Genomic DNA, 25296 nt, shown 5'->3' with positions numbered 1-25296 from the left:
CATGTGTTTGGTAATTAGGTTTGTTTGTATACATTAAGCATGATGTAGTGATGTGGAATAATGAGTGGAATGTCATGGTTTTATGATTTTTGGTTATCAGTATTGCTAGGAGAAAAAAACTCTAATCCTTCCCATAGTACAGTTTCTGGGGACTCTGCTTAAAGAGGGTAAATTTCTACTAGCCAGTGGATTTTTCACTTGAGCCCTGAGCACAAACGCGCTTCATCCAAATTGAACACTTCCCCCTCCTCAAAAACAAACCATCAGACAAACACAAAAATAGAACAACCAATTCTCAACAGTAAGTCATACAAAAAAAGTGAGTTTTTTTCTTTTTCTTTATGGATACAGCAAGGCTTAGGAAATAGGAAAATAGAAAACAGAAAGAAGAAAAAAAACAATAGAACAGCAATCCCCATTCCCAACTCCTTCTATATCAGTAATACAAATAATCACCTATATTCAACTGTCTACCTTCACGTAAATCACTTTTCATCCTTTTTTCAAATTCTGTATTTTATGAATGTTTTTTTCCTCCAAACTTATTGTTTTCTGATTACTTCTCTTCATGTCCCTTTCAACTCAGTGATTTTGTAATTTTTGTTGTGTATTTCAAACATTCAAAGCACCAATTTTGCTTACAAGTTTTCACTATAGGGCTACTAGGCAAAATATCCATGTCTTTGCCACAGATAACTTACTCCATCACAGTTGTTCGACAATATGAGTAATACTTCTACTGCATACAAAAATATCATTAAATGTTATTTCTCTTCAGTGACGTAACACAGTTCTGACAAGTTGGAAGAGCAAGAAGGTTATATAAACATTTCGGTTTTCCTTGGTATGTGGAATAAAAATAATATAGTCTTGTTGACACTACACCTTTGGGGAGCCAGCTCACGAAAGAACAGTCAAAGTGACTGTTCCTTTTGTTCTTTTCAAAATAGCAACTGCTTCCTCATGAGTCACCCCTTCTAAACTCTGCCCATTCACAGCAATGATTTGATCCCCCCTCTTCAGGCGTCCATCTTCTGCTGCTGCACCCTGAAACAATACAACATGTAATTGTAGACTCATCCATTTATTTTTCTTCCTCCTACACATTCAATATGGTCTGAATAAGATGAGTTCACTGTACAAATCCCCTTAAACCTTTTACGGTTGTCAATTATTCAACTACAATCAATCCCAGATTAACCTACTAGTACTGCAGTATGTTCTGCATTCTCTAGTTGTCACAACACTTAGAAGCTGGACCTATGTGATTTTTTATATTTCTTTAACCCTGACAATCTACCTATATAACTTTAAAACTCTAACACAGTAAGATTTCAATACCTGAAAAATCTTTAAGCAACTGGTATTAGAAATCTCATAGTCAAAACCCAGTACTGTACTTGGACTAACCACAAATGTTTGGGATTCCTGACTACAGTTTTTGATGACTTGGGGCTTTCACAATGGCAGGCCAAAGTTCAAAGCTGAGTCAGTACCTGAACTTCTACAAAGGCCCAGAATGAGTTCAGTTATTATATGTTAGTCTAGTTTTCAGACTCTCACAGAAAATAAATACATTGGTCCCTTTTATTACTTGAAGAAAAAGTATCTGAACATTTCCTATTTCTAGAGTCGAAAAAGATTCTGCCATATGCTGTCACATGCATTTGGAAATTTTGAATCTTCCTATAACTTCAAAAGCTGCAAGATCTTTTTGAACCGAACTTGCACTGGGCAAGAAAAGCTGTGAAGAAAAACTGTTTGTAATTCTTTAGTCTCAAATTCATATTTTAAGAAACTACTTACTGTGAACTAATAAATGGATCAACTGAACAAACATACTCTTACCTTTGCAAATACTGTCTTCACATAAATGGGTAAGTCTCCATGGGGACTGCCATATCCCCCCACAATACTAAAGCCTAGGCCATCTGGTCCTCTCTCCAGAGTAATGGTCTTGTACTGAGGAGGTCTAATGAAACAGAAAACAATATTGCTATGCTGTCTAAATAAATTATTTACATTAGAATGTTGTCAACAAAAAGCATTTCACCTTTCTAGCTAAGCAATATATCTTCCTTTTTCTTCTTTTCTGCTGTAAATATGAACTTTATGATTATTTTTGTTAATGCAGAACACTAATTCAGTCTAATGCCCCCAATTAAGTGAGTTATTTCAAATACTTGTTTCATAGTGTTTTCACCCAGCTCAGAAGATGGTTACTGCTGCAATGTTGCACTAATGGTGCTTAGCGGGTACACAGAGATCTGATACAATTATCTCAAATGTTCATAATGATCACACACTTTAAAAAACCTGTAACCCAAAATTTGACTCACAGTTATGTTGCAAGGTTTAATTGCTTTTCTCCTTCTCTGATACCTGATTGTGCATTTGTGTATGTGTTCATACAGACAATTTATAGTACATCTCCAAACATATACTCTGACTACATGAACATTTGAAGTTCTATCTTTTGAAGAGTGTAGGCTGCTCCAAAAGTAATGTCTCCTACTTATTTCTTGTGGAAACTACAGCAAGGAGCACAACAATAGTATCTGACAGAGCAAATTCTCAGCTACTAAATACTGTTTTTCCACATGGTCACTACCACTAACCATGCATTTTTGCCAGCAGTGAGTCTGCATGCTGCACATGTAAAAATCTGCACTAGTAGAGATGACCCACTGTCACCACTATTGAAATGCATTACCCACTGTCTCACTGTGCTTACATCACTGTTAGGCTTCCATAAGCATTCAGCATCACTGAATGTCAGTGGGTGCCACTTATTCCACATGGAGGAATTCAAGGACACCTTTCTCTCATACCGACCAAAATGGTCAGACACCATTTTGCCAGATTACCCAATGCTGCCATCAGTCACATAATGACAAAATGTAACCAGTATTGGCAGGGACGTTCAACTTCTACTGCCATACCACCAAAATCTGCCCCTGATGTTCTGGGCCAAAATAAAAAAAAATAGGAGGCACTACTTTTAGGGCAGCCTTCATACTTCTGTGGAGCTAAAGAATCTTGTTCTCTCTTCCTGTGCTTATAGAATAAAAATGTCTCAAATTGATAACCAACATTGAGGCAACTCTTCTTTACTGCTGGCTTTTGTAGTTTACCAGTAGTGGTATACCATGTATACGTGAAAAGTTCAGTGTCTCTTGATATTCTAGTGTTAGAAAGCACATGAAGGAAAATACCACTGTAGAAAGGACTTGGCTATTTAAGCCTGAGAACAGTCATTTTGGGCAAATCAACTAATCTGAACTGCCAAAACTCAATAAAGAATTTATTTAAAGAGAAAAAAATCAAGTCACATTTTAGTTCCAAAGTAGATAAGAAAAAAAAGCAGCAGTGAATTGCACCATTGAAAAATGCAGAATGGGACCTACAAGGTGCCAAATATATCACAGGTGATTAAGTCAAACAATTCATCAATCATCTGATGGAATTAGTACACATTTTATGCCAAGTTTCACCTGAAATAAAAAGCTACCAACGTTGTGTATTATATAGTTACTGACCCTAGATCATCCTGAAAAATGCTTGTTGCAGTTAGTCCTGCAAGTGAAAGACCGGATGTAGGTGGATCCTGCTGCTGACCAGTCATGACACTCACATCTCCTCCAGCAACCACCTAAGGAGAGAGTTCAGTAAAGTGAATTTTAAAAAGTCTGTAAAATGAGAATGGTGATACTAAAATAATTCACCATAACAACTGGCAAAATAACATTTAAAAAATATTCCAGATAATACTAAAGATTTTTTTACCTGCAACTCAATAGTGCCTGAAGCATTTTTTAACATGCTAACAGCTTGGGAGTGAGTCATGCCGTCAGTAGATGTTCCACAGATGCTAACAATCCTGTCCCCAACCTGTAGAAGAAAACCTTCATAATATAACTACCAGTAAGAGGTTTAGCTGCATATATATATTTAGTATTTTCTTTTGATAACAGCAGATTTGAGTATCTGGATTTAGCTAGAAATTATCATTGTATCTAGTGACACATAGCAGAAAGAAAGAAATCAGCAACTCTTTTTGGTACATTCTCTCTCAAAGACATAGTATCATTGAGTCACATAATAAAGTGACACAAAGGTAGAAAATTTGACATAAAAACTTGCAAATTATTGCTTAGTTGTAGTGTGTTCAGAGTGAAAAGTAATTTACAGGATGGATGAATCATATAGAATCATATAGCACATCACCTGAATATAGATAGGTTGAAGTGACAGATTATCACAAGAGAACATATGTTTAAATTCATCCTGAACCAACACTGTACATTCTCCAAACAGCATTAGTTTAATTCCACAATTTCTAGTTCTCTACATACATAAGCACCGTGCGAGTAGAAACCTCCTGCTTTAACCCAACATCAAAAAAAACACCTGCTCTTATTTTTAGATAAGCAGAAAACATGAGGTGTGAAGAAAATTGCATAGATGCACTTACACAAATAACTCACCTCTGTAGTTCACTTGCAGGATTCTGAATCAGTTTCCCCATCATGAATTTTTAAAACCTCACCACTTCTGTGATCCAAGATTGCCTTAAGACTTGTTTCCGAAGTTAGTATTTTTCAACAGTTACCTTTTACCAAGCTACCAACATGATTTAGTTCATAGTCTATGATTCTATGATTCTATACGTGAAAAAATCATGGCCATCAGCCAGGCAGATCCTGGTAGCTGCTCTGGTGCTGAGATAGTGGAGTCAACAGCCTGGACTTAGCAAGCAGCAAAGGCCAGCAGCTGGGATCTCCTTCTAGGAAAAGTAGCACAGACAAAGCAGGTGGAAAAGATATACAGTCTTTCACTTTATGGCAGTGACTCTTGTCAGCTGGGAAAGAAGGACATCCCTTCAAGGAAGCCCCAGTACGTTACTCAGGCAAAAGGATCACCATGGTGAAAGTACTTGACGGAAAGTGCTGTGGTAAAGATGATGTATGATATTAGCTTGGATGATAATGCTCTATTCCAAGATCCAGATGACATCACATGTACATAATGTACGTGGTGGAGTGCTATATGGAATGCACCATTATTGTCTGCCAGAATCCTGGCAGGAGTGAACTGGAAAGATAACAAAAGAATGGTGGATAGATGAAGTGGCTTGCCTACTTTTACAAAATCAAGATAATCTCTTTTTCTCCCCAGGGACCTGTGTCTCAGATATGGTTCAACTGATTCAACAGCTTCAGGAAAAGAAACTGGTTCAGTGGTGAAAAAAACCAACATCTCACCCATTAGAAGTATTCCTCTAATCAGGAAAAGGACAGTGGGTACACACCACATGCCATTCTGTGGTTTTACCTATATCATCACAGAGAGGAAGTGGGATGGAAAACCTGCGTCGATTCTGGAGGCATGGATACATGAGTTGCATGGGAAAACACATGAGAGGGTTCTCCCCAAAAATGACAGCTCTGGTTTCCAATGGGCAGATCTCTAATCAGAGTAGATGGTCTGACCTTACTTCTGAGGTTAACAATGAGCCTTCTGGCTTTCAAACACATTTTTTCACATGATTTCCATTCATCAGCTGGAGAACCAAGAAGATTCAACACCAGCAAGATTCAGTCACCCATCAATAGTCCCATAAGGACAGTGCTAGCCTCCACTCTTCATCAGAATTTCACAATGGAGTACTGTGGCCTGAATGAAGTCACATCACTGCTATGTGCTGCAGTGCCAGACATGCTACAACTTAAATATCAATGGGAGATAAAGGCAGCCAAGTGGTATAGCACAACTGAAATTGCTGATGTGTTTTCCTCAATCCCTTTGGTGGTAGAGTGCAGGCCACAATTAACTTTCACCTGGGAGGGCATCCAGTGCATCAGTAAACAACTCCCCCAGAGCTGGAAACACAGTCTTGCCATTTGCCATGGGCTGATCCAGACTGACTGGACCAGATGCAAAGCTACTGAATGTCTGCAGTGCATTGACAATATAATCACAGAAACATTGAACAGTTGGGATTAGAAGGAATCATCTAGTTCCAATCCTCTCGCTATAGGCAGGGACACATTCCACTGGACCATGAGAACCTCCAAGAAGGGGGTTCTCACAACCTCTTTGCGCAAGCTGCTACAGTGTCTCACCACCCTCACAGTATATAATTTCTTCCTAACATCTAGTGCAAATCTACCCTCTTTCAGTTGAAAGCCATTCCCCTTCATCCTGTCACTACATGCCCTTATAAAATATCCCTCAGCTTTCCTGTAAGCTCCCTTCAGGTACTGGAAGGCCACTGTAAGATCCCCTGGAGCTTTCTCTTCTCCATGCTGAAGAGTCCCGGCTCCCTCAGACTGTCCCCACAGACGAAGTGCTCAAGCCCTCTAATCATCCTCCTGGCCCTTCTCTAGACACACTCCAACAGCTCAATGTCCTTCTTGCACTGGGGGGAACTGGAAGCAGTATTCCAGCTGGGTTCTCATGAGAGCAGAGTAGAGGGGCAGAATCACCTCCCTCGACCTGCTGGTTACTCTTCTGTTGATGCAACCCAGGATACAACTGGCCTTCTGGAATGCAAGCACACACTGAAAGCTTATGCTGAGTCTTTTATCAACTGACATCCTCAAAAATCCTTCTCCTCAAGGCTGTTCTCAAGCAATTCTCCAGCCTGTATTTGTGCTTGGGATTACCATGACCCAGGTGCAGGACCTTGCACTTGACCTTGTTGAGTTTCATGATGTTGGCATGGGTCCACCTCTCAAGCCTGACCAAGTTCCTCTGTACGGCATCCCTTCCCTCTAGTGTCAACTGCACTGCTTAGCTTGGCATCACCTGCAAACCTGCTGAAGGTGCTACTCAATCCCACTGCCCATGTTACCTACAAAGATGTTAAACAGCACCAGTCCCAGCACCAATCCCTAAGGAACTCCACTTGTCACCAGCCTCCACTTGGACATTGAGTTGTTGACTGCAACTCTCTGTGTGTGACTATACAACCAGTTCCTCATCCAGCAAGTGGTCATCCATCAAATTCATTTTTCTCCAATGTGGTGACCAGAATGTTGTGCAGGACAGTGCCAAACACTTTGCACAAGTCCAGATAGATTATATCAGCTGCCCTTTATTTACCGACTGACACTGCAACTCCATCACAAAGTTTGTCAATGATCAGTCTGTGATGAAGCCATGTTGGTTACCACCAATCACTGACAAATAGTGTGGGGCAACACAGAAGTTTTTAAGAAAGAGAAGAAAATAATTCAAATCCTACTGAAAGCCAATTTTGCCACAAAGCAAAAGTCAAGGGGCCTGCACAGGAGATCCAGTTCTTAGGAATAAAATGGCAAGATGGATGTCATCAGACTGTATGGATGTGATCAATTAAACAACTGCCGTGTCTGACACTGGTCACACAATCGGCTCAAATAAGGAATTCGAGGAATCTTAGAAATTATTTTGGACCAGGCTGAAAGCAAAGATTTCAGAATATCACCAGAGGAGAAGGTGATGCATGCTGAAGAGATTCCACTATATTATAAATTGCCAGAAAATGAGGAGAAATATACCTTGTTCACTTATGAGCCCCGTCATAATGTGGGAAGGCATCAGAGGTGGAAGGCTATCCTTTGGAGCCCTACTCAGTGAGTGAAAAAGTGAATTGAGTCAATTTGCAGAAGTGAAGGCTGTAGATATTGCTAAGCAGAAGAATTGGCAGTTGCTCCTGGGAGGTGGCAAATGACCTGAGGATGGTTACAGCAATCAAAGCATAACAACTGGCAGCACAGAGGCAAGCCCATCTGGGCTGCTGCATCAAGGAAAGATTTTGCTGCCTGGTAGACAACATGGTTGTAAAAGTTTGTCAGGTAGATGTCCATGTAGCCTAGAACCAGGCCACTGAAAAACAGGAGGATAAGGCTGCTAGAATTGAAGTGGCTCAGGTAAATCTGGACTGGCAACATATGGGTGACTAATTTCTAGTTCAGTGTGCCCATGACACCTCAAGCCATCAAGAAAGAGATGCAACTACAGATGGGCTCAAGATCAAGAGGTAGATTTTACAATGGACACTACTGAACAGATTATCTACGAATGTAAAACTTGCTGCAATTAAGGAAGCCAAGCAGACAAAGCCTCTATGGTATGGAGAACAATGGCTGAAATATAAATACCAGGGAGGCCTGGTAGGTGGATTGTATCACACCCTCACAAACTCACAACGGCAAATGCCATGTGCTTATAATGGAAGCAACCACAGGACGGCTGGAAGAATCCTATGTCCCATTCCACCATCTGAAATACTAATCTGGATCTTGAAAAGAAAGTCTTGTGGAGACATGGCATCCCAGACAGAACTGAATCAGAAAACAGGACTCATTTCTGAAACAACCTTGTAAACATTTGAACCAAAGAGCGTGGCTTTGAGGGGGTATATCGCATCCCCTACCAGCCCTGCTAAAATCCAACAGCAGAATGGACTGTTAAAGACTATGCTGAAAGCAGTGGATGCCCATTTGTGGGACTGCTTTAGCTCAAGGACTTGGATGCATTTGTTGGGTAATGTAGAAGGATGGAGATATCCATTGTGTACCTCGAATAGATTTGATGCTGGGTGAGAACAGCCAATAATTTGAGTTGTATGATGCTAACCGCTACATAATACTGCATACAGTAATTACTATGGTTGTTATATACCTTATCACCAGTACTACAACAAGAACCATTTAAAGAAGAACGAATTCTGATGGAGCCAGAAATGGCTGCAACATGCAATAATCCAACACCTCCTGCTATGAAACCACAACACTAATAATTAACTTACTCTGAGTTTCTGAGTCTGAGCCGCAACTCCATTGGGATGCATCATGGCAATAAATATAGGAATATCTCCGAGAGGACTTCCTAAACCTCCAGCAATGCTCACTCCTAGAGAATCTGCTGGGCCCTGTTATTGTCATGAAAATAAATAAATAAATAAATAGATAAATAGATAGACAGATAGATAAATACTTTTTTTCTGGAAGGAAGAATATATACAGAATTGCAGGCTTGTCTTACAAATCCTATCTCATGAAAATCAGAATGACTTTACCTCAAGCCATTTTTTGAAGTTAATACATTTGAGGAAAGCACAAAGAACACAGTATTTAGTGGCAGTTGATGATCTGCTGTCTCATCTGTAGCATTTCCTTGCCGAACTGAATACTTACAGAAATTGGCATATCTGGGCAAAGAAAATTGTACACACAGGACTGATTGTCCTTTATCATTAATCTTCTTCTATTGGCCTCCTACAGATCAGAACAAAACTAGCTATTCACCATTGCAGAACACTCGACTGCCTGATCACCAGAAAAGCTACAATTATTTAACAGATTATGCTGTATGAAGAGAATTGCTAAACACAATCCTGCTACCAAGAAAAACAGATACCAGGCAAAATCAAATGAAATGTGTGTTTTAGACAATCAGAAATAGTCTGCAGCTTAGCACTCATGCTCCTATAAATAACAGAAGTCAACTGAACTTCAGTTGAAAAGCTAGAAGCTGTCATGTAAAAGCCTACCCATTAAAAATATGCATCAAGAGAAATATGAAATCCAAAAGAATAGACTTGAACATTTGGTATAGTTCCCACGTCTTCACTAAAACTCAGTCTGGATTTAACGCCATTTGATAAAAGTAGAACTAGGTCCCATTAACTCATACCATAATTCTCTTTCCCTCTGTTTTAAATTTGTTGGCATAAGTCACAACTTATTTTACATAAAGATAAAAGCATTGGAAATCACACTGTAAAAAAATTAAGTATTACCACACCAACTCCTGTAACTTACCTTTTTTATTTCAACTGTTCTTAGTCCCTGTATTTCAGAAGCTGCTGTCAAATAGATTAAAAAAAAAAAAGGTGAACTATCATCTTAAGAAAATTTTTCTATGAGTTGTCCAAACCACTACAATGATTCCAGCTTTCTACTATTTTATTTTACATTTTTAAAATTTTTGAAATTACTTGTTAATAGGATTTAAATACTATTAGTAAGATTGAAATACTTCTAGAATAGTTCAGAAAACCATTCTTTCTCTCAGTTCTAAAAATGTTTAGGTTAAAATCAACTAGGTAACTCCCACATATAATAGAAAAATTATTATTTGATAGTAATACTTGGCTCAGAAATCACTTTACTGTAAATCTGATCTCTGGAGATCTATTCCACATCTATTCTACAAGAGCTGCTAATATTTTATTATGTTGGCCCACGATATCAGAGGCAGATGGTGGTGGTATGGAAATAGAGGTCAAACTGGAAGTCAATATTCCATTATGTTCTCTCGTCCTTAGAGAGAAGCAGCAAAGAGGCAGTTGACAAAATGGCGTCTGACATGAAACTGCGCCAGAATAAAACGTGGGGCTAACGCAGAAAAAAAGGCACCCAATGACAAAATCGATGCTCGCTGAGTGTTTATGGAAAACAAACAGTGGATGTGAGCACAGTGAGGCAGTGGGTAGAGCACTTCAGCAGTCATGGCTGCAATGTGAAAGATAAGCTATGTTCTGGGTAATCACTCACAGTTTTCACATCAGAAAAAGTTGATCAGCTTATCCACACTAACTGGCCAATTACAACCACGGAACTGTGTATGGAGCTGAATATCAGTTTCACTGTGTTGGAAGGTATGGTGACAATGCTGCAGTATCACAAAGTTTACACCAGGAGGGTCCCATAAATGCTTACAGGAATAGAAAAAACACAGTATGCAAATTTGTCAGGATGTATGGAACCAATACAAGAATGAAGGTGACAATTTCCTGGACCACAACATTACAGGTGACAAGAGGTGGCAGTCCATGGAATGGCAACCCATATATTCTCCACTGGAAAAAAAAATTAAGACACAATCTTTGGTGGGTAAGGTGATGTGGACTTTCTGTTGGAGTAGAAAAGGGGAGATCCTTCTGAATTTCCTACAATCCAGACATATCATTGACTCTGACAGCTCCATCACAATGCTGATTAACCTGAAAGCTCAAACTTCCACAGTAAGGCCAGAGAAGACAAATTTTCTCCTATAACATGACAATGCCAGAGAATGTTTTCAGTCTTGGCTGGACTGTTCCATCATATAATCCAAATTTGGTGCCTTCTGATTTCCATCTGTTTGGGCCAGCGAAAATGGACTGCACGAGCAACTTTTTCCTAGTGATAACACAATCACAGCTGCTGTGAAATAGTGGGTCACTTACACTGGTGCAGATTTTTACTTTATTAGACTATTAATGTAGGTAACTATGTTGAAAAATAATGTTTTGTAGCTCAGAATTTGCTCTATCAAATAGTGTTACTATATTCCTTATATCTGCTGTAGTTTCCATGGAAAAAACAGGAGGCATTATTTTTGGAGGGACCTAAATAATTAAACTACACAGTGTCCAGAACTGACCACATATTTCCCAAAAATGAGACAGAGAGCGTAATTATTCAATATTCTCAGACTAAATAATATTTCTGGGTAAATCTAGATCCTCATCATCTAAACTGCTGGTGTAACAACTTTAATTTTTTTTACAAGTAATTTGAAGAGATATACAATGTACAGTATAATAACAACTCCTGTGGCACTTCAATGACTGGTACTGTCAAGTCTGCAGAATATAACAACAAAATGTTAGAGAACATCTCATTTACCAATTCACAGATATAAATTAGAGGAAGGAACAAAGAAAACTTACCAGTATTCTTCTTCAGACCACTTTCAAAAACCTCAGGTGCGCTGGAAGTAGAAGCTGGAATGCTGAAGGATGAGAGACTGCCACTTCCTTCACTGACCTAAATATAATGTTAAACTAGGATTATTGAGTTGCCTCAGACTCCCAGTTTGATAAAAGTAAAATTATATGCCACTGCATTCAGTGTATTTTACTGCATTTTACTGCTACTTCTTCTGTGCACAGCTAAAGCTGACACACCAAACCTCCATATACCTCTTCAACAATAGATAGCTCCTTGTTTGAAATACAATTAGGACAACATAGATTGCATGACTGCAGCACCACGTAACAGTCTACTTTCAAGGACCAGACTGTACCCCTATTCTATCAGTTCAGGAGACCATCTGGCAAAAAAAAGATAGCCACTATTATTACGGTTGGGAAACAATACATAAGACAGAACTTTATGCATCCGCACGCCTATCTCACATTCTTCCAGACACTCCATCAGCTAAAACTATGCTCTCCATTCAGGTTCACCTACGCATTTCCTGAAAGATTTTCACTACACCTGCAGGATAACAAAGGAACAACATACCTCAATCCTACAGACTCTTCAAAACATTCAATATGGTAAGCCTTCTCTTACCCAACAGCTTAAATTAAGACCACTCAGAACCTGCATGTTTTCAAGTGGATTGGGATTATCCCTTTTTGAAGAAAGACATTTCAGTCCTTATCCAGTGTTAACCTACTCACGTCAAACTTAAAAAAAAGTTCCTGTTTAATTATATTCATGTGCAGCCATTCATCTGCATACTCAATTTATAACGACAAAAGTTCTAAGGTAACCAGCGAGTTTTCAGAAATTGCTCATACTGGAAATCCTGATGGAAAGTTCTGCAAAGAATCACAGTGTCCTGCTATCCCATGAAACATGCACTCAGATGCAGAAACTGATGTGAGCTGTAATGCTCTACAGTTAACCAATGAAAAAATAAATAAACACAGGACAAGTCTAATGAAAAGAGTGCAGATTTCCCACTTTCGGTGACCAAGATTACAGTAAGAGTGTGAAAGGAGCAGAGAAATTCACTAAGTTTACTGGAACAACACTCCACTCTACTACTAAGGTATCAAACAGATTCAGTGCCCACTTAAATTTGTTCTAGTATTGATGACACTAACAGTTGACTCTGCTTCACAAACAAGAGTCCTAAAAGTCACACTAGACAAAACAGAAGAGTTATTTTTGGAGTAAACTCTAGGCTGGATAATGTACTTAACAGATAACAAACTAAAATGAACATATAAAAGAGGTAAAAAAAAATCTGCAAGTATGCAGAACCATAAAATGGCTTGGGTTGGAAAGGACCTACTCAGTCAGCTACTAGTCAACTACTTCCAACCCCTTGCTATGGGCAGGGTTGCCAACCTCTAAATATACAGCAGAACAGGCTGCCCAGGGCCCCATCCAGCCTAGCCTTGAACGTCTCCAGGGGTGGGAGATCCACAACTTTCCTGGTCAACCTGTTTCTGCACCTCACCACCCTCTGAAAGAAACATTTTCCTCCAACATCTAATCTAAACCTGAATTTACTACTTTTATTCATTGTGTGTGTGGAAAATCACTGTCATCATAAAATCAGTTCCTTTTATTTGCTTTCATTATTCCACCACATTTTATTTCTTCCAAACGAAGTGGTTGTACAGTTACAAACCTGGCTGCTCTGGGATGTTCTCCTCTCAGAGTGGAATGGACCAGCTTTTATTCTTCCAACCTCTAGTCTTACTGTACCTAATGAACACTAAAAAAAAAAGTCAAGATTAATCCCTAGTATCCAAAACATTAAAGCTTATGACAATATTTACTTGGTAGAAGAAAAAATAGGGACAGAGGGTAAAATATAAGGTTAACAACTCTATATAATGAGAACTGTACAGACAAAGATCATGGAAGAATCAGAATCATACCAACTGTGATTGAATGATATTACTGGTCGTATAGCATTCCAATATAGACACAAAGACTATACAAGAAGTGCATTTCTGTTACCTTTTCCTTAATAAGTAATTCTGGCTTCTAAGTAGTAACATCAACAATCATCTTCAAGGTGATGTTTTTCAAAGAATTATAATAGTGGAGTACTTTCACAATAAGTACAGCAGCGTTACAAAACCTCAAAGTATTGATTAATATTTCTGTTGATACAGAATCATAGAATTATACAAGACTAGAGTTGGAAAAGACCTCTGAAGGCCACTTATTCCATCTCCCCCGTAATGAACAGGGACATTCACAGCTGGATCAGGTTGCCCACGGTCTTATCCAGCCCTGCCTTGAAGGTCTCCAGGGGTTGATGGGGTATCAACTACACCACTGGGCAACCTATTCCAGTGTCTCACTACCCTCGCTATAAAAGATTTTTTTCCTTTTATCTAACCTAAATTTACCCTCTTACACCTGAAACCATTTCCCCTTGTTCTGTCACCAGAAACCCTGCTAAAGAGTCTGCCCTCTTCTTCTCTGTATCTCTCCTTTAAATTCTGAAAGGCCTTTTTTGCAGTCACCAGGGACTTCACCTGATTGCCATGACTTTTCAGATGTCATAGAGTGGCTGGGAAATTACATCAGTCAACTTCCTTAAGACTCTGGGATGAATCTCATTGGCACCCATAGACTTGATTTAGGTCCCCTCAGTTGGTCAGGAACTTGATTTCTACTTACAGTGGGAGGGACAGTTGCTACCCTGATCCTCTCCTACCACTGCAAATGTTTAAGGGCTGTGGGGTGAGAAATTATCAGAGAAGACTGAGGCATTTTCTTCCTGGTCTTCAATTTGACCAGCAGGTCGGGCAGGCAGTTTTTCAAATACCCACATGCAATTCAAGTGACTTTCTACATCTGACTCCTGTCAGGAACGAGAGTGATACAAATTGTTTGTACATCGCAAAATCCTACTGTTAGGCACTGAGTTTTTAAATGTACAACTGAGTATTCATACATCTGCATGGAATGCATAGCTCAGAACAAAATTCACTATGCAAACAACCATTTAGAAACCAAGACTTTGATAACACATAAGCAAAGGGGTATCTCAAAAAAACATCAGAAAACTGGACTTCCAAAATGGTACAAGTATCATCAAAAACTATTTACTTGAAGTATAATCAAATATAGAAATTTTTGCTATTTTGCTTTTCCCTCTTTCTTTTAATGGGGAAGTTCTTACTATGAATCCCTGTATCTATGGAGCCGAATAACTTTCTGTCACAGAAATCTGCCTTTATTTAACGTGGGTTACTTGTATTACCCTATGAAAGGATTATAAACATGTCAGAAAATTCACAGCAATAAATAGGTCAATATATGAAAACTAACAACAGAACATACCCATTCTAATAGAATTTCCAAACTACTTGAAACGCTATAATGGGATGAAAAGTACCACGTTAACAGTGGGGTGGCAAAGTCTTTGGCTACAGACAAAGAAATGAAGGAAAGGAGCTGCCTATCTCTGGAGGGCCTCACATAGGCAGGAATCTCCAGTGAGAGATGCCCTCACCTCCACTGACATCCCTCACATGAGGTCTGAGAAGAGGTGGATCCTGACTCACGCCTTCCAGTCACTCAGGTGCACCTGAACATGCGCCTGTGCTCCCCTGGTTAGCCCTGCCTTCCCAACAACTGCTCAATCACTGTTTCAGGCTGTGATTTAGCACTTCTGCAACATTACTGTAGCTAGCATATCTTATAAACATTCTCTTAGAGGTGACATTAAAAGAGATTTATTAGTAAATTGTCTTTTTTTTTTTTTTTTTTTCTTTCAAATAATGCTGTTTGGTCTAGTGGTTGGTCACCCTGCACATAGCAGTGGGGCTAAAGCTCAATGATCCTTTTCAACCCAGGCAATTCTATGATTCAGTGATTTATATGTCCTGGAAAAGACTTGATCAGTGCGTAGGCTAAAGCAGTCTTTCCTGATCGCTTGAATTGGCTCACTTTAAACCACACAGAAAACTGAGCCAGTAACCTATATACCTACAATAGCCACATCCTCACATAAAATGCAAACCTACAAATGAGGTTTAAAAATTATTATGTGTGAAGGTAAGAGGTAACGCTTTCCACTTGAACTTGTGATTAAGTGAATTCACAGTCTTTTATGGCTTAGTCTTTTTTCCTGGAGTTCTCTATCTGACAAACCCTTCAGTCAAATGCGGAAGCAAAACTATCAAATTTTCACACATTTTAGGGATACTTAGAAAACAAAACTAAACAACACTGTTAGAACAGGATGCATTTTCAGCTTAAGGACACTTTCTGGTCGTTTTATATGAGCTGAAGTACTTTTAGGTTTTCTAAAGATTGTAAATAACTTAACCAAAAATATATATTAGGCAATACAAGACAGTTCTCTGTAGATCTAACTCTTGTGAATGGAAGCAGAATGGATACCTAAACTAAAAAAGATTGCCTATCTGTGAGTTTATTCCATTTGTACTTTGTGAAATAAATTGAACTGTTACTAATTATATACATGAAATATTTTGAAAGTCACATTTCACAGGACTACAAAAAAAAAAAAAAAAAAAAAAACAACTTAAAAAAGATGAGACATGTTAAAGATCTGGAAAAATTTAGCTGTGCATGTAATGTGAACAAGCATAATCGTGTCTGTGTACCAAACAGTTAGCTATGAATAGTGGCTGTTAAAATTTTTAAAGTTAACATTTTCATTGGAAAATGGTGTCTCAATGGAATCTTGATATAAAGCAGGAATATCTCAAAACTCTAAACAGAAGACAGAAAAGTTGGCTACCAGCTGAACATCCAGCTAAACCACAGAAAATGTTGCATATATGACTTCATTGTGATTTTGAAGTAGAGAGCGGAGATCAGATAAAAAGAATTTGCTGAGAACAGAAATTCTGGTTCTGAGCGCAGCAGACGAGAGGTTACTTCAGTTATTTTGGTGGGAAAGCAGTTTCTTATGCTAGATGCCCTTCTCGCTGAGAAAGGCATTATAACATTTAGTTGATGTAAGGTGACAATTGACATAAGCAGGGAAAAATAAAAGAACATTAACTTTGTAAGTAATCACCTTTTGATATAACTACTCCAACGACTTCTCTATCATTTAAAATCAATTCTGAATAACTTTTTAAAAATGTGAGAAAGCTAAACAAATGCGATTTTTTTGAGAAAAGAGAGCAAACTAAAATTTAATGCTGTATCTAACTAATGGCCTTTTATTGCCTTTCAAGTGTATAAGAAACTCTACTACCACTATTCCCATTTTCATCAGACAAACTATGAAAATATGACCGCTCTAGCCTTCAGGAAATTAAATTCAGATCCAAAGTTCATTCCCACTGACACTGCAGGAAGAGTCTGAATATGGACTGAATAAAACTCAAGCTTTCAAAAAATCTGGATTTCAGCTCTTCACTTTTAACCACCTCCTGTTTTCTTGATACCTTTAGCAAAGCTGCAACAGCTTCCTGGTTAGCGTTTCGAACATCTTCTCCATTCACTGTTAATATTTGATCTCCTTGCATCAATCTCCCATCTGTGTCTGCTATTCCACCTTTGACGATGTCTGACACGAACACCCCCGTATCATTTCTGTAAAAACACATACGTTCTGTATTACAATACTGTTTAAGGGTGATTTTATTGGCTTGTAATTGGGAATGCATTGAACATCATCTTACTTTTTTAGGCTACTTCCTCTAGGAAAAGCATAAAAATGACATGTATTGCCAATAAAGCCCAAAGGATCTGAGCAATGCACACCAAAAAAAACCAAGCATGCCTAACAAGTTCCAGACATTGACTGTCCTTGTACATTCATACCTTTTCCCAACTATACTCAGTCCAAGGCCTTTGCCAGGCTTCTTTTGGAGCTCTATGGTGAGTACATCATACATGTCCTCCTCCTTGTACTGTGCCTCATCTCTGTACACAGTCAGACGAACTTTCTGGGGAGTCTGCCGGAGAACATTAATTGCTTCATCATGCGTGGCACTCCTGAGGTCAATTCCATTCACCTACAATGAAAGCATACATTGGTAAATTACGAAGGACTGTCCAACAGACAAATAAAATATATCTAGATAGCAAATGACAATAAACAGAGATAAAATCAACCACTGTACCTCTAATATCTGATCCCCAGCCCAGAGTCTCCCATCTTTTGAAGCTGCTCCTTCATCATATACTTCATGGATAATGATTGCTCCCTGCAGATAAACAACAAAAATATGCTGCATGCTGGAAGAAAATTCCCCAAACTGTGCCAGAAGAATGATGAAAAAATTACCAAAATATTTAAGAAGTTAATTTACTTCCAATCTCAAACATATATATATATATATATTATTATATATTTTATATAAATATTTTTTTCCCTAAAAGGCTAGCTTTAGTATCTTTTTATAAATGCTACAAAAAGAAAGGAAGATAAAACCTCTTGTAATTTCGTTATTACTAATTCATGTGAATTACATATATTTTTCCAACCCACCAACAAAGTGTCCGCTCCTCCAACTATGCTTAGACCAAGACCAGTCCGTCCTTTGGAGATATCAATGGTTGTTTCACATCCAGGAATAATGGGACAAGTAGCAGGGTCAGAAGCTAGTGTGGCTGGAGTTGAAGACCTGCTCGTATCTAAAACAACAATATAACATCCTTGTTACAGTAGGATGGCCAGGTATCAGAAAAGTGAATTTACCATATCATTTTGAGAGTTGACCAATAGCTCAACAGTAAAAGCCCAACAGTTCATCTACTGATAACATCCTAGTTTCAAAATGACCACATAATGCCATTCTCCCTTCTTCTCAAGCACTGTCCAATGGTTTTAGTAGCAGTTATCCAATTTCTATGCCATTAAGTACATGGACCACTGTTTTGACTTAATTTAGATAGGATCATATAAAATGTACTGTATTTGTACTACTTCATTCTCACAGTTGGGATAGTTAAAGAAGATAATTCACCTTAAACTCTGTCATAGATGGAGAGCATACTATCTACTACACATATGGATACAAAGATGTCAGCCCAATCCTTCTACAAGGGGTCAAGTCAAGGTTAATCTTAGTATTCTATCAGACTCAGACTTGTACCATGAGAAAGAATATGAAGCATATGAGGCAACTACAGTGGTAGTCCAGCAGTCTTTGGTCAACTTATAACCTGAAATAGCAATTATCTGTGATATTAACTAAGTTAATATTATCTCTAGTATGACACAAATTGATCTTTGCTTCAGGTTTTTTTTTTTTTTTTTGGCCAGTTCTGTATCTTTTAAAGTCAAAACAAGCAAACAACCTAAGTATGCTACAAGGATATATTGTGCAATAATTTAATTAAAGGGAAGGAAGCGCAATCAGAGCATCTGGGATGTTAACATCATCTCTATCACTGATGTCTCATGGGCTTTAAAGAGACATCAAAAACAGAGTTTTTCAGAATTTAAAATCAAGTATGTAAGTCCTTTTTTAGGCATTTTAAAGACTGATTGAAAGAAGTACCACTGAAACTAGAAGAAAGTTTGATCATTCAAAAATAAGCATTTCTAGTACACAAACATTTAGGTATTGCATGAGCAAATAATTCAGTAGGAACACTAAGCTTCAAAACAAGTAGGTCTGGCCTCTGAAGGGAAGTAGTAGAGCACTTTTGACTATTCAAGGTTAAAGCTTCTACGCAAGCTGTTCTGTTATGCAAGCTGTTTGTTGTATGGTAAGAAACTGTTGCAGAAGTACAGAATGGTTGAGATTGGAAGGGACTTCTGGAGGTCACCTAGTCCAACACCCCTGTTCAGGAAGGAATACCCAGAAAAAGCTACCCAAGACTGTGTTCAGGTGGCTTTTGAAGATCTTTAAGGAGGGAGACTCCACAAACTCTTTAGGCAGTCTGTACCAGTGCTCCCTCATCTGCAGGGAAAAGACAAGACTTCGTAGAAGAAAACTGGGAAGTAAGTTATAGAATCATAGAATCACCAAGGTTGGAAAAGACCTAAAAGATCATCCAGTCCAACTGTTCACCTATTCCCAAAAGCTCCCACTAAACCATGTCCCTCAACACAACATCCAGCCTTTCCTTGAACACCCCCAGAGTCGGTGACTCCACCACCTCCCTGGGCATCCATTCCAGTGCCTGACCACCCTTTCTGAAAAGTAATACTTCCTCATGTCCAGCCTGAATCTCCCCTGCCGTAGCTTGAAACCATTCCCTCTGGTCCTGTCACTAATGACAGGAGAGACGAGGCCGACCCCCAGCTCACTACAACCTCCCTTCAGGAAGTTATAGAGAGCAGTGAGGTCTCCCCTGAGCCTCCTCTTCTCCAGGCTGAACATTCCCAGCTCCTTCAGCCTCTCCTCATACGGCCTGTGTTCCAGACCCCTCACCAGCTTTGTTGCCCTCCTTTGAACACGTTCCAGGTCCTCAATATCTTTCTTGCAGTGAGGGGCCCAAAACTGGACACAGTACTCGAGATGCGGCCTCACCAGTGCTGAATACAGGGGAACAATCACCTCTCTGCTCCTGCTTGCAACGCTGTTTCTGATGCAAGCCAGGATGCCATTGGCCTTCTTGGCCACCTGGGCACACTGTCGGCTCATGTTCAGCCGAGCATCAATCAATACCCCCAGGTCCATTTCCTCTACGCAGTCCTCCAGCCACACCGCCCCAAGCCTGTAGCGTCGCCTGGGGTTGTTGTGGCCGAAGTGCAGGACCCGGCATTTGGCCTTGTTGAAACTCATCCCATTGGCTTCAGCCCAGCTCTCCAGCCTGTCCAGATCCCTCTGTAGGGCCTCGCTACCCCCAGGCAGATCCACACTTCCAGCCAATTTGGTTCATCTGCGAATTTACTGAGGGTGCACTCGATGCCCTCATCCAGGTCATCAATAAAGATACTGAAGAGGACAGGCCCCAGCACCGACCCCTGGGGAACACCACTCACGACTAGTCGCCAGCTGGATTTGACTCCATTATATATATGTATATATATACATATATATACATTACATATATATGTAATGTATATATATGTATATATATACATATATACATATTATATATATAATACAATCAGCTCGAGGATGAAGAGGAAAAAGATCTTTCAAGAGATGTACTGTATATTCCTACAGACTGGTGAAATCAAGTTTCAATCGCAACCCAAGCATAATGAAGGGGGCACTGACAACGCCTCCATCAGTAGTTTGTCCATAAGATTTGGTGTGGAAGACTGGAGAAAGAGGGAATAGACTTGTACAGAGTGAAAGACCTCAGCAGTGTAGTGTGTCCTTACCAGTGATGTAACTCTGTATCAGTATTACTGCTAATAACAAACAACAGAAATAGGACTCAGAAATACTTTGTGATGTACATATATATTGCCTTCAATACGTTCATAATTTAATTAAACTTTTACTAGCTTCTTAGTCGTCATCAATCAGTGGCAAGAGGGAGATATTCAAACTTGGCTAGTATTTAGCACTTGGAAAGCATCACTCATTCCTCTGTTCTAGGAAAGATTATGTGAATTTCTCTCTGATTTAAAGGAAAATACTCCCACTTCATTCTAGACAACCATGACCTGAGCATTTGACGCACAGGCTTTGAGACAAAAGAGGATCTCTCCATCACTCCACTTCTACAAATAGGTAAATGGGAAGGCAAGAGGTAAGTCTTCACTGTGGAGTTTCACTGCTTTATTTAGATTGCTCTTCAACCTGGAAGTACTAGGAAGTGAAGCTCAGCCAACAGTCACATGCATACAAAAAACCCCAAAACTTGTTTACTATCTGGGTCCTCATCTTTATCTCATAACTGTTGTGAAACAAGATATATAAGAACCTTACTTTTGACTGCTTCTGGTTCTGGAGAGTTCGAAGAGCAAACAGCTGTTGGTGGCTGGATATTCCTCCTCTCTGCTGATGCGGTGCTGGAAAGGACTGGTGCTATGGTTTGGCTATCTGGCTCTGCTGAGTTGATTGTAAGCTTCACTGAATTTTTGGATGACTTCAGGAGATTGATAAACTGAATGGTATAAAGAAAAGATGGTGAAGAATGTAGTTGGACTTCCCATTGTAAAAGAAAAATAAGGCAAACGAACTGCTCTCCAAACTGAAGCCACTATTCTGGAGATTTTATTGTCAATTAACAATCATAAACATTGATGTTGAGGGCCTGACCTGGATAACGTTATTCAATTACCTTCTATAGAAGTCTGCCAAAATATACAACATGGTAATATTGTTACCTATGAGCAGTTTCTCTGGACAAAGTATTATATTTATAGCAATCAGTAGAAAGATCAGAAAACTAGTGCTGTCTCTTAATGTGGAACCCAGTTATGATCTCACAAAAAATCAATGTCAGGAAATCTAAAGTTTTCTATCAAAGCACAGTAGTGCCATACAAGCTCCTTCACCAGAAACACAGGTGAAACGAAAAATTGAAAATATTATCTGAACTACAGGAGGAAAAGGATAATACTGAAATGTAACACAAAATGGGATCAAACTCATGCTGTAGTTTCAGGATATGGTGAAAAAACTTCAAAGTTTGCTACTGTCTCACAGGCATCAAATCCTTCCAAGCATTTCAATATAATTATAATTATTTTTTTTGTTTTAGAAATGAAACTTTACTCAGTCTTTTCCTCCTTTTTTTCAAGCCTTTTCCACTTCCCTGCAAACAATTTCATTATAGCTTAAGTATTTACTGCTTGAAACACAACAGTGCTCTCAGAGAATAAGATGGATACTCTGCTAATTGCTTTTTAACAAATCAGTATTGATCTTGCACCAAAAGAATCACTTTTCTGGGTAACAAGGCAGATACTAAAAAATGTTCCCTCCTTAATTCATTACAAACCCTTAACTGAGTTTGGTGAGCTGGAAGTTAGTAAAATCTATCTGTCAACAATAAATCAATATATTTAGGAATGGAAATAGCTTTTGCCAGAGGGTTGAAATATCAGGCTGGAGACTAGATGTTTGTTACACATACTCCCCATGTATATAAGCTCAGTTCATGACCTGATTTAGCACTGAAGCAACTTACTAGTTTGAAATATAGACATATCAATTTCACTGTTTCTTACACTTTTAAAGTGGTGCAGTTGTGAAGAGACAAGATTCAGTTATAGTTCATACTTCTTATCCCAGCACTAGGTGCTTCTTACTCATTAGATGCAAAACAGGGGAAAAAAAAATCATATCCGTAGTAAAGCGAAAGACTATTTATTTATGTTGGCTTTAGCTTACTCTGCAGTAATTTTTTTATGCAGATAAAACTTGTGTATCTTTGATTCTTAGGCTAACTTTGAAAATGCAGTTAGAGTCACCAAAATCTCACAAGTTTGTTTGAGACATCATCTCCTAAACTTAGTGGTGTTATTTCTACAGTATTCCAGACAATTCAGAAGCACCTTTTCTATTGGATAGCCCACAACAATTTCATCATCCACTGCCAGGATCTGACTCCCAATTTTGATTCTTCCATCCTGGAAATAAAATAGAAAAAGAAATATAAACTGGGTGCTAGTAAAAGTATATGTATTTTTTTTCATATGGATTTAAAATATTTTCACACCTTTGCTGCTGCACCATGATCTGTTAAGCTCTTAATAACTACTCCATTGACTGTGTCTTCTTCACTAATGGCAATTCCCAAACCTCCTTCATCCTGGGATAAACAGAAATACGCAAATGGTTAGGTACTGTATTTATCAAAATGTTACAATACATTCACAAAAGACTAGTGCAGATTGCAGAAATAACAGAAGTTTGAGTCTTCCCAATGCATCAGTGTTTTACTTCAAACTAAACTATGTCTGAAATAGCAGATTTTCCCAGTCTATTAATAGTATATTGCTTACCAAGATAAATCTGAAGGAATTTTAAATTCAAACCCCTTTCTTCTGAAACTTGAAGTTCAGCTATGATTCAGTTGTTGAATTCATAAATAGGAAGAACAACTACAGAATCACAAAATGGTTGAGATTGGAAGGGACCTCTGGAGGCTCCTGTCCAACCTTTTGCTTAAATACGACTAACTTGAGCAGACTGCCCAGGAACATATCCAGGTAGCTTTCAGAGATACCCCAGAAAAGAGACTCCACTACCACTCTGAACAACCTAATCTTTTCCAGTGCTCTTTCATCTGCACAGTACAAAAGTGCTTCCTGATGTTTAAATTGAACCACCTGGGTTCCAGTTTGTGCCTACTGTGTCTTGTCCTGGGACTGGGAACCATTGAAAGGGCCTGACTCTTTTCATTCTCCCTACGGGTATTTATACAAATTGATAAGTTCCCTCCCGGACTCATTTCAGATGAGCAGTGCCAGGTCTCTGAGCTTCTCCTCCACTTCCTTGATCATTTTGGTGGTCCTCTGTTGGATTCTTTCCAGTATATCCATGTTTTTGTCATATCAAAGGATCCAAAGCTTGACACATTACTCCATGAGCAGCCTGATCAAAACCAGCTAGAGGGGAAGGATAATCTCTCTTGACCTACTTTGCCTAATGCAGACTGGCATATCATTAGCCTTTTTAGCAAAAACATTTGGAAACTACTCAGGCAATGATTTAACTGATACAGCATAATAAAACCTCTCTGTGTTCAACCAAACAGCTAGATACTGCAAATTTTAAAATTAGATCAAAAACGACTTCTTCCAGACACAAAGAGCATTTGGCAAATATACATGATGTTAAAAAACTTCCTCAGGTTTTCATGGAAGGTATAACATCAGGAAAGTTTTTGGCTCACTCAACAGAAAGGAAGAATAAAAGGACTCTAGAAATCTCCAGTCTGACTGCCAGTAAGTAAGGGACAACATTTGTTTGCTTTGAGGGATTCCACTATAAAAAAACAAGCCGGTGAATACAAACATGGCTGGTGTCAATTTAATTCTCAGCACATACCTTAGGAAGTTCCACATACTGAATATTTTTATATGAACTGAAGTCAGGTGAAATACCAGAGTCTGCAGTAGTATCAACCTAATAGTGAAAACACAACTGTGAGCAGCTACTTTCATCATTAACATTTCTAACAAAAAGCGGATCTGATCATGTTATGGATCCATTTAAACTGCTATAACCCTCTTCAAAGGAACACTAGATTTACTTCTTAGTTCAGATGAACATAAAGTAAAACAGATCTAGGTACAGTAAATGTAGCACTGGTAAGAAATCTGTTCTATTTTTCCACTGGATTTCTTTACTTAGTGCAATATTTGCTGAGTATAAAGGGTACCCATCTACCCAGAACAATGTCAGAATCTCAGTCAAATGAGAAAAAAACAAAATTTACTTAACCTCTTGATTTTGAAGTTTCTCTGAAGCACAAGGTAAAGCCTCTACTGATTTTGCAGGGCAAACAGCCATCTGATTTATTGCATCTTTATTTCTACAAGAGATTCAGTTATAAAACATAGTAAAATAACACTATCTTAATTGGAGTACATTTAACTCTAGCTCTTTCTTCTGCATTATTTTTGGTATTATCAATACAAATATCAAAACAGAAATACAACGTATATTTAACAATTCCTACAAACTGGGCTTAAAAGCATACCAAT

The 25296-nt window shown here is 38.7% G+C and overlaps 1 protein-coding gene across 10 annotated transcripts in view; it reads right to left on the bottom strand.

Annotated features, from left to right (window-relative positions):
* Positions 1-306: 306 nt before the first annotated feature.
* Positions 307-25296, bottom strand: part of MPDZ (multiple PDZ domain crumbs cell polarity complex component) — a 105898-nt gene continuing 80908 nt past the window's right edge. For 9 of the 10 annotated variants that reach the window (XM_052700733.1, XM_052700736.1, XM_052700739.1 and 6 more), the window contains 17 exons: positions 25034-25124; positions 24638-24715; positions 23304-23396; positions 23140-23214; positions 21566-21743; positions 18217-18362; positions 17849-17932; positions 17547-17740; positions 17168-17315; positions 13408-13494; positions 11708-11804; positions 9813-9856; positions 8798-8920; positions 3787-3891; positions 3540-3652; positions 1849-1972; positions 307-1047 (listed from right to left, as the gene is read on the bottom strand). In XM_052700733.1, the coding sequence (XP_052556693.1) occupies positions 901-1047; positions 1849-1972; positions 3540-3652; positions 3787-3891; positions 8798-8920; positions 9813-9856; positions 11708-11804; positions 13408-13494; positions 17168-17315; positions 17547-17740; positions 17849-17932; positions 18217-18362; positions 21566-21743; positions 23140-23214; positions 23304-23396; positions 24638-24715; positions 25034-25124 (1927 nt within the window). In that variant the 3' untranslated portion in view covers positions 307-900. The remainder of the gene's footprint in view (positions 1048-1848; positions 1973-3539; positions 3653-3786; positions 3892-8797; positions 8921-9812; positions 9857-11707; positions 11805-13407; positions 13495-17167; positions 17316-17546; positions 17741-17848; positions 17933-18216; positions 18363-21565; positions 21744-23139; positions 23215-23303; positions 23397-24637; positions 24716-25033; positions 25125-25296) is intronic. The other variant, XM_052700735.1, reaches the window with a different exon arrangement.

Source organism: Tympanuchus pallidicinctus, unplaced genomic scaffold (assembly GCF_026119805.1).
Source record: "Tympanuchus pallidicinctus isolate F22 unplaced genomic scaffold, pur_lepc_1.0 scaffold4, whole genome shotgun sequence".
In the NCBI taxonomy this organism is placed as follows: Eukaryota; Metazoa; Chordata; class Aves; order Galliformes; family Phasianidae; genus Tympanuchus; species Tympanuchus pallidicinctus.
This window is presented reverse-complemented; position numbering and strand designations above follow the sequence as displayed.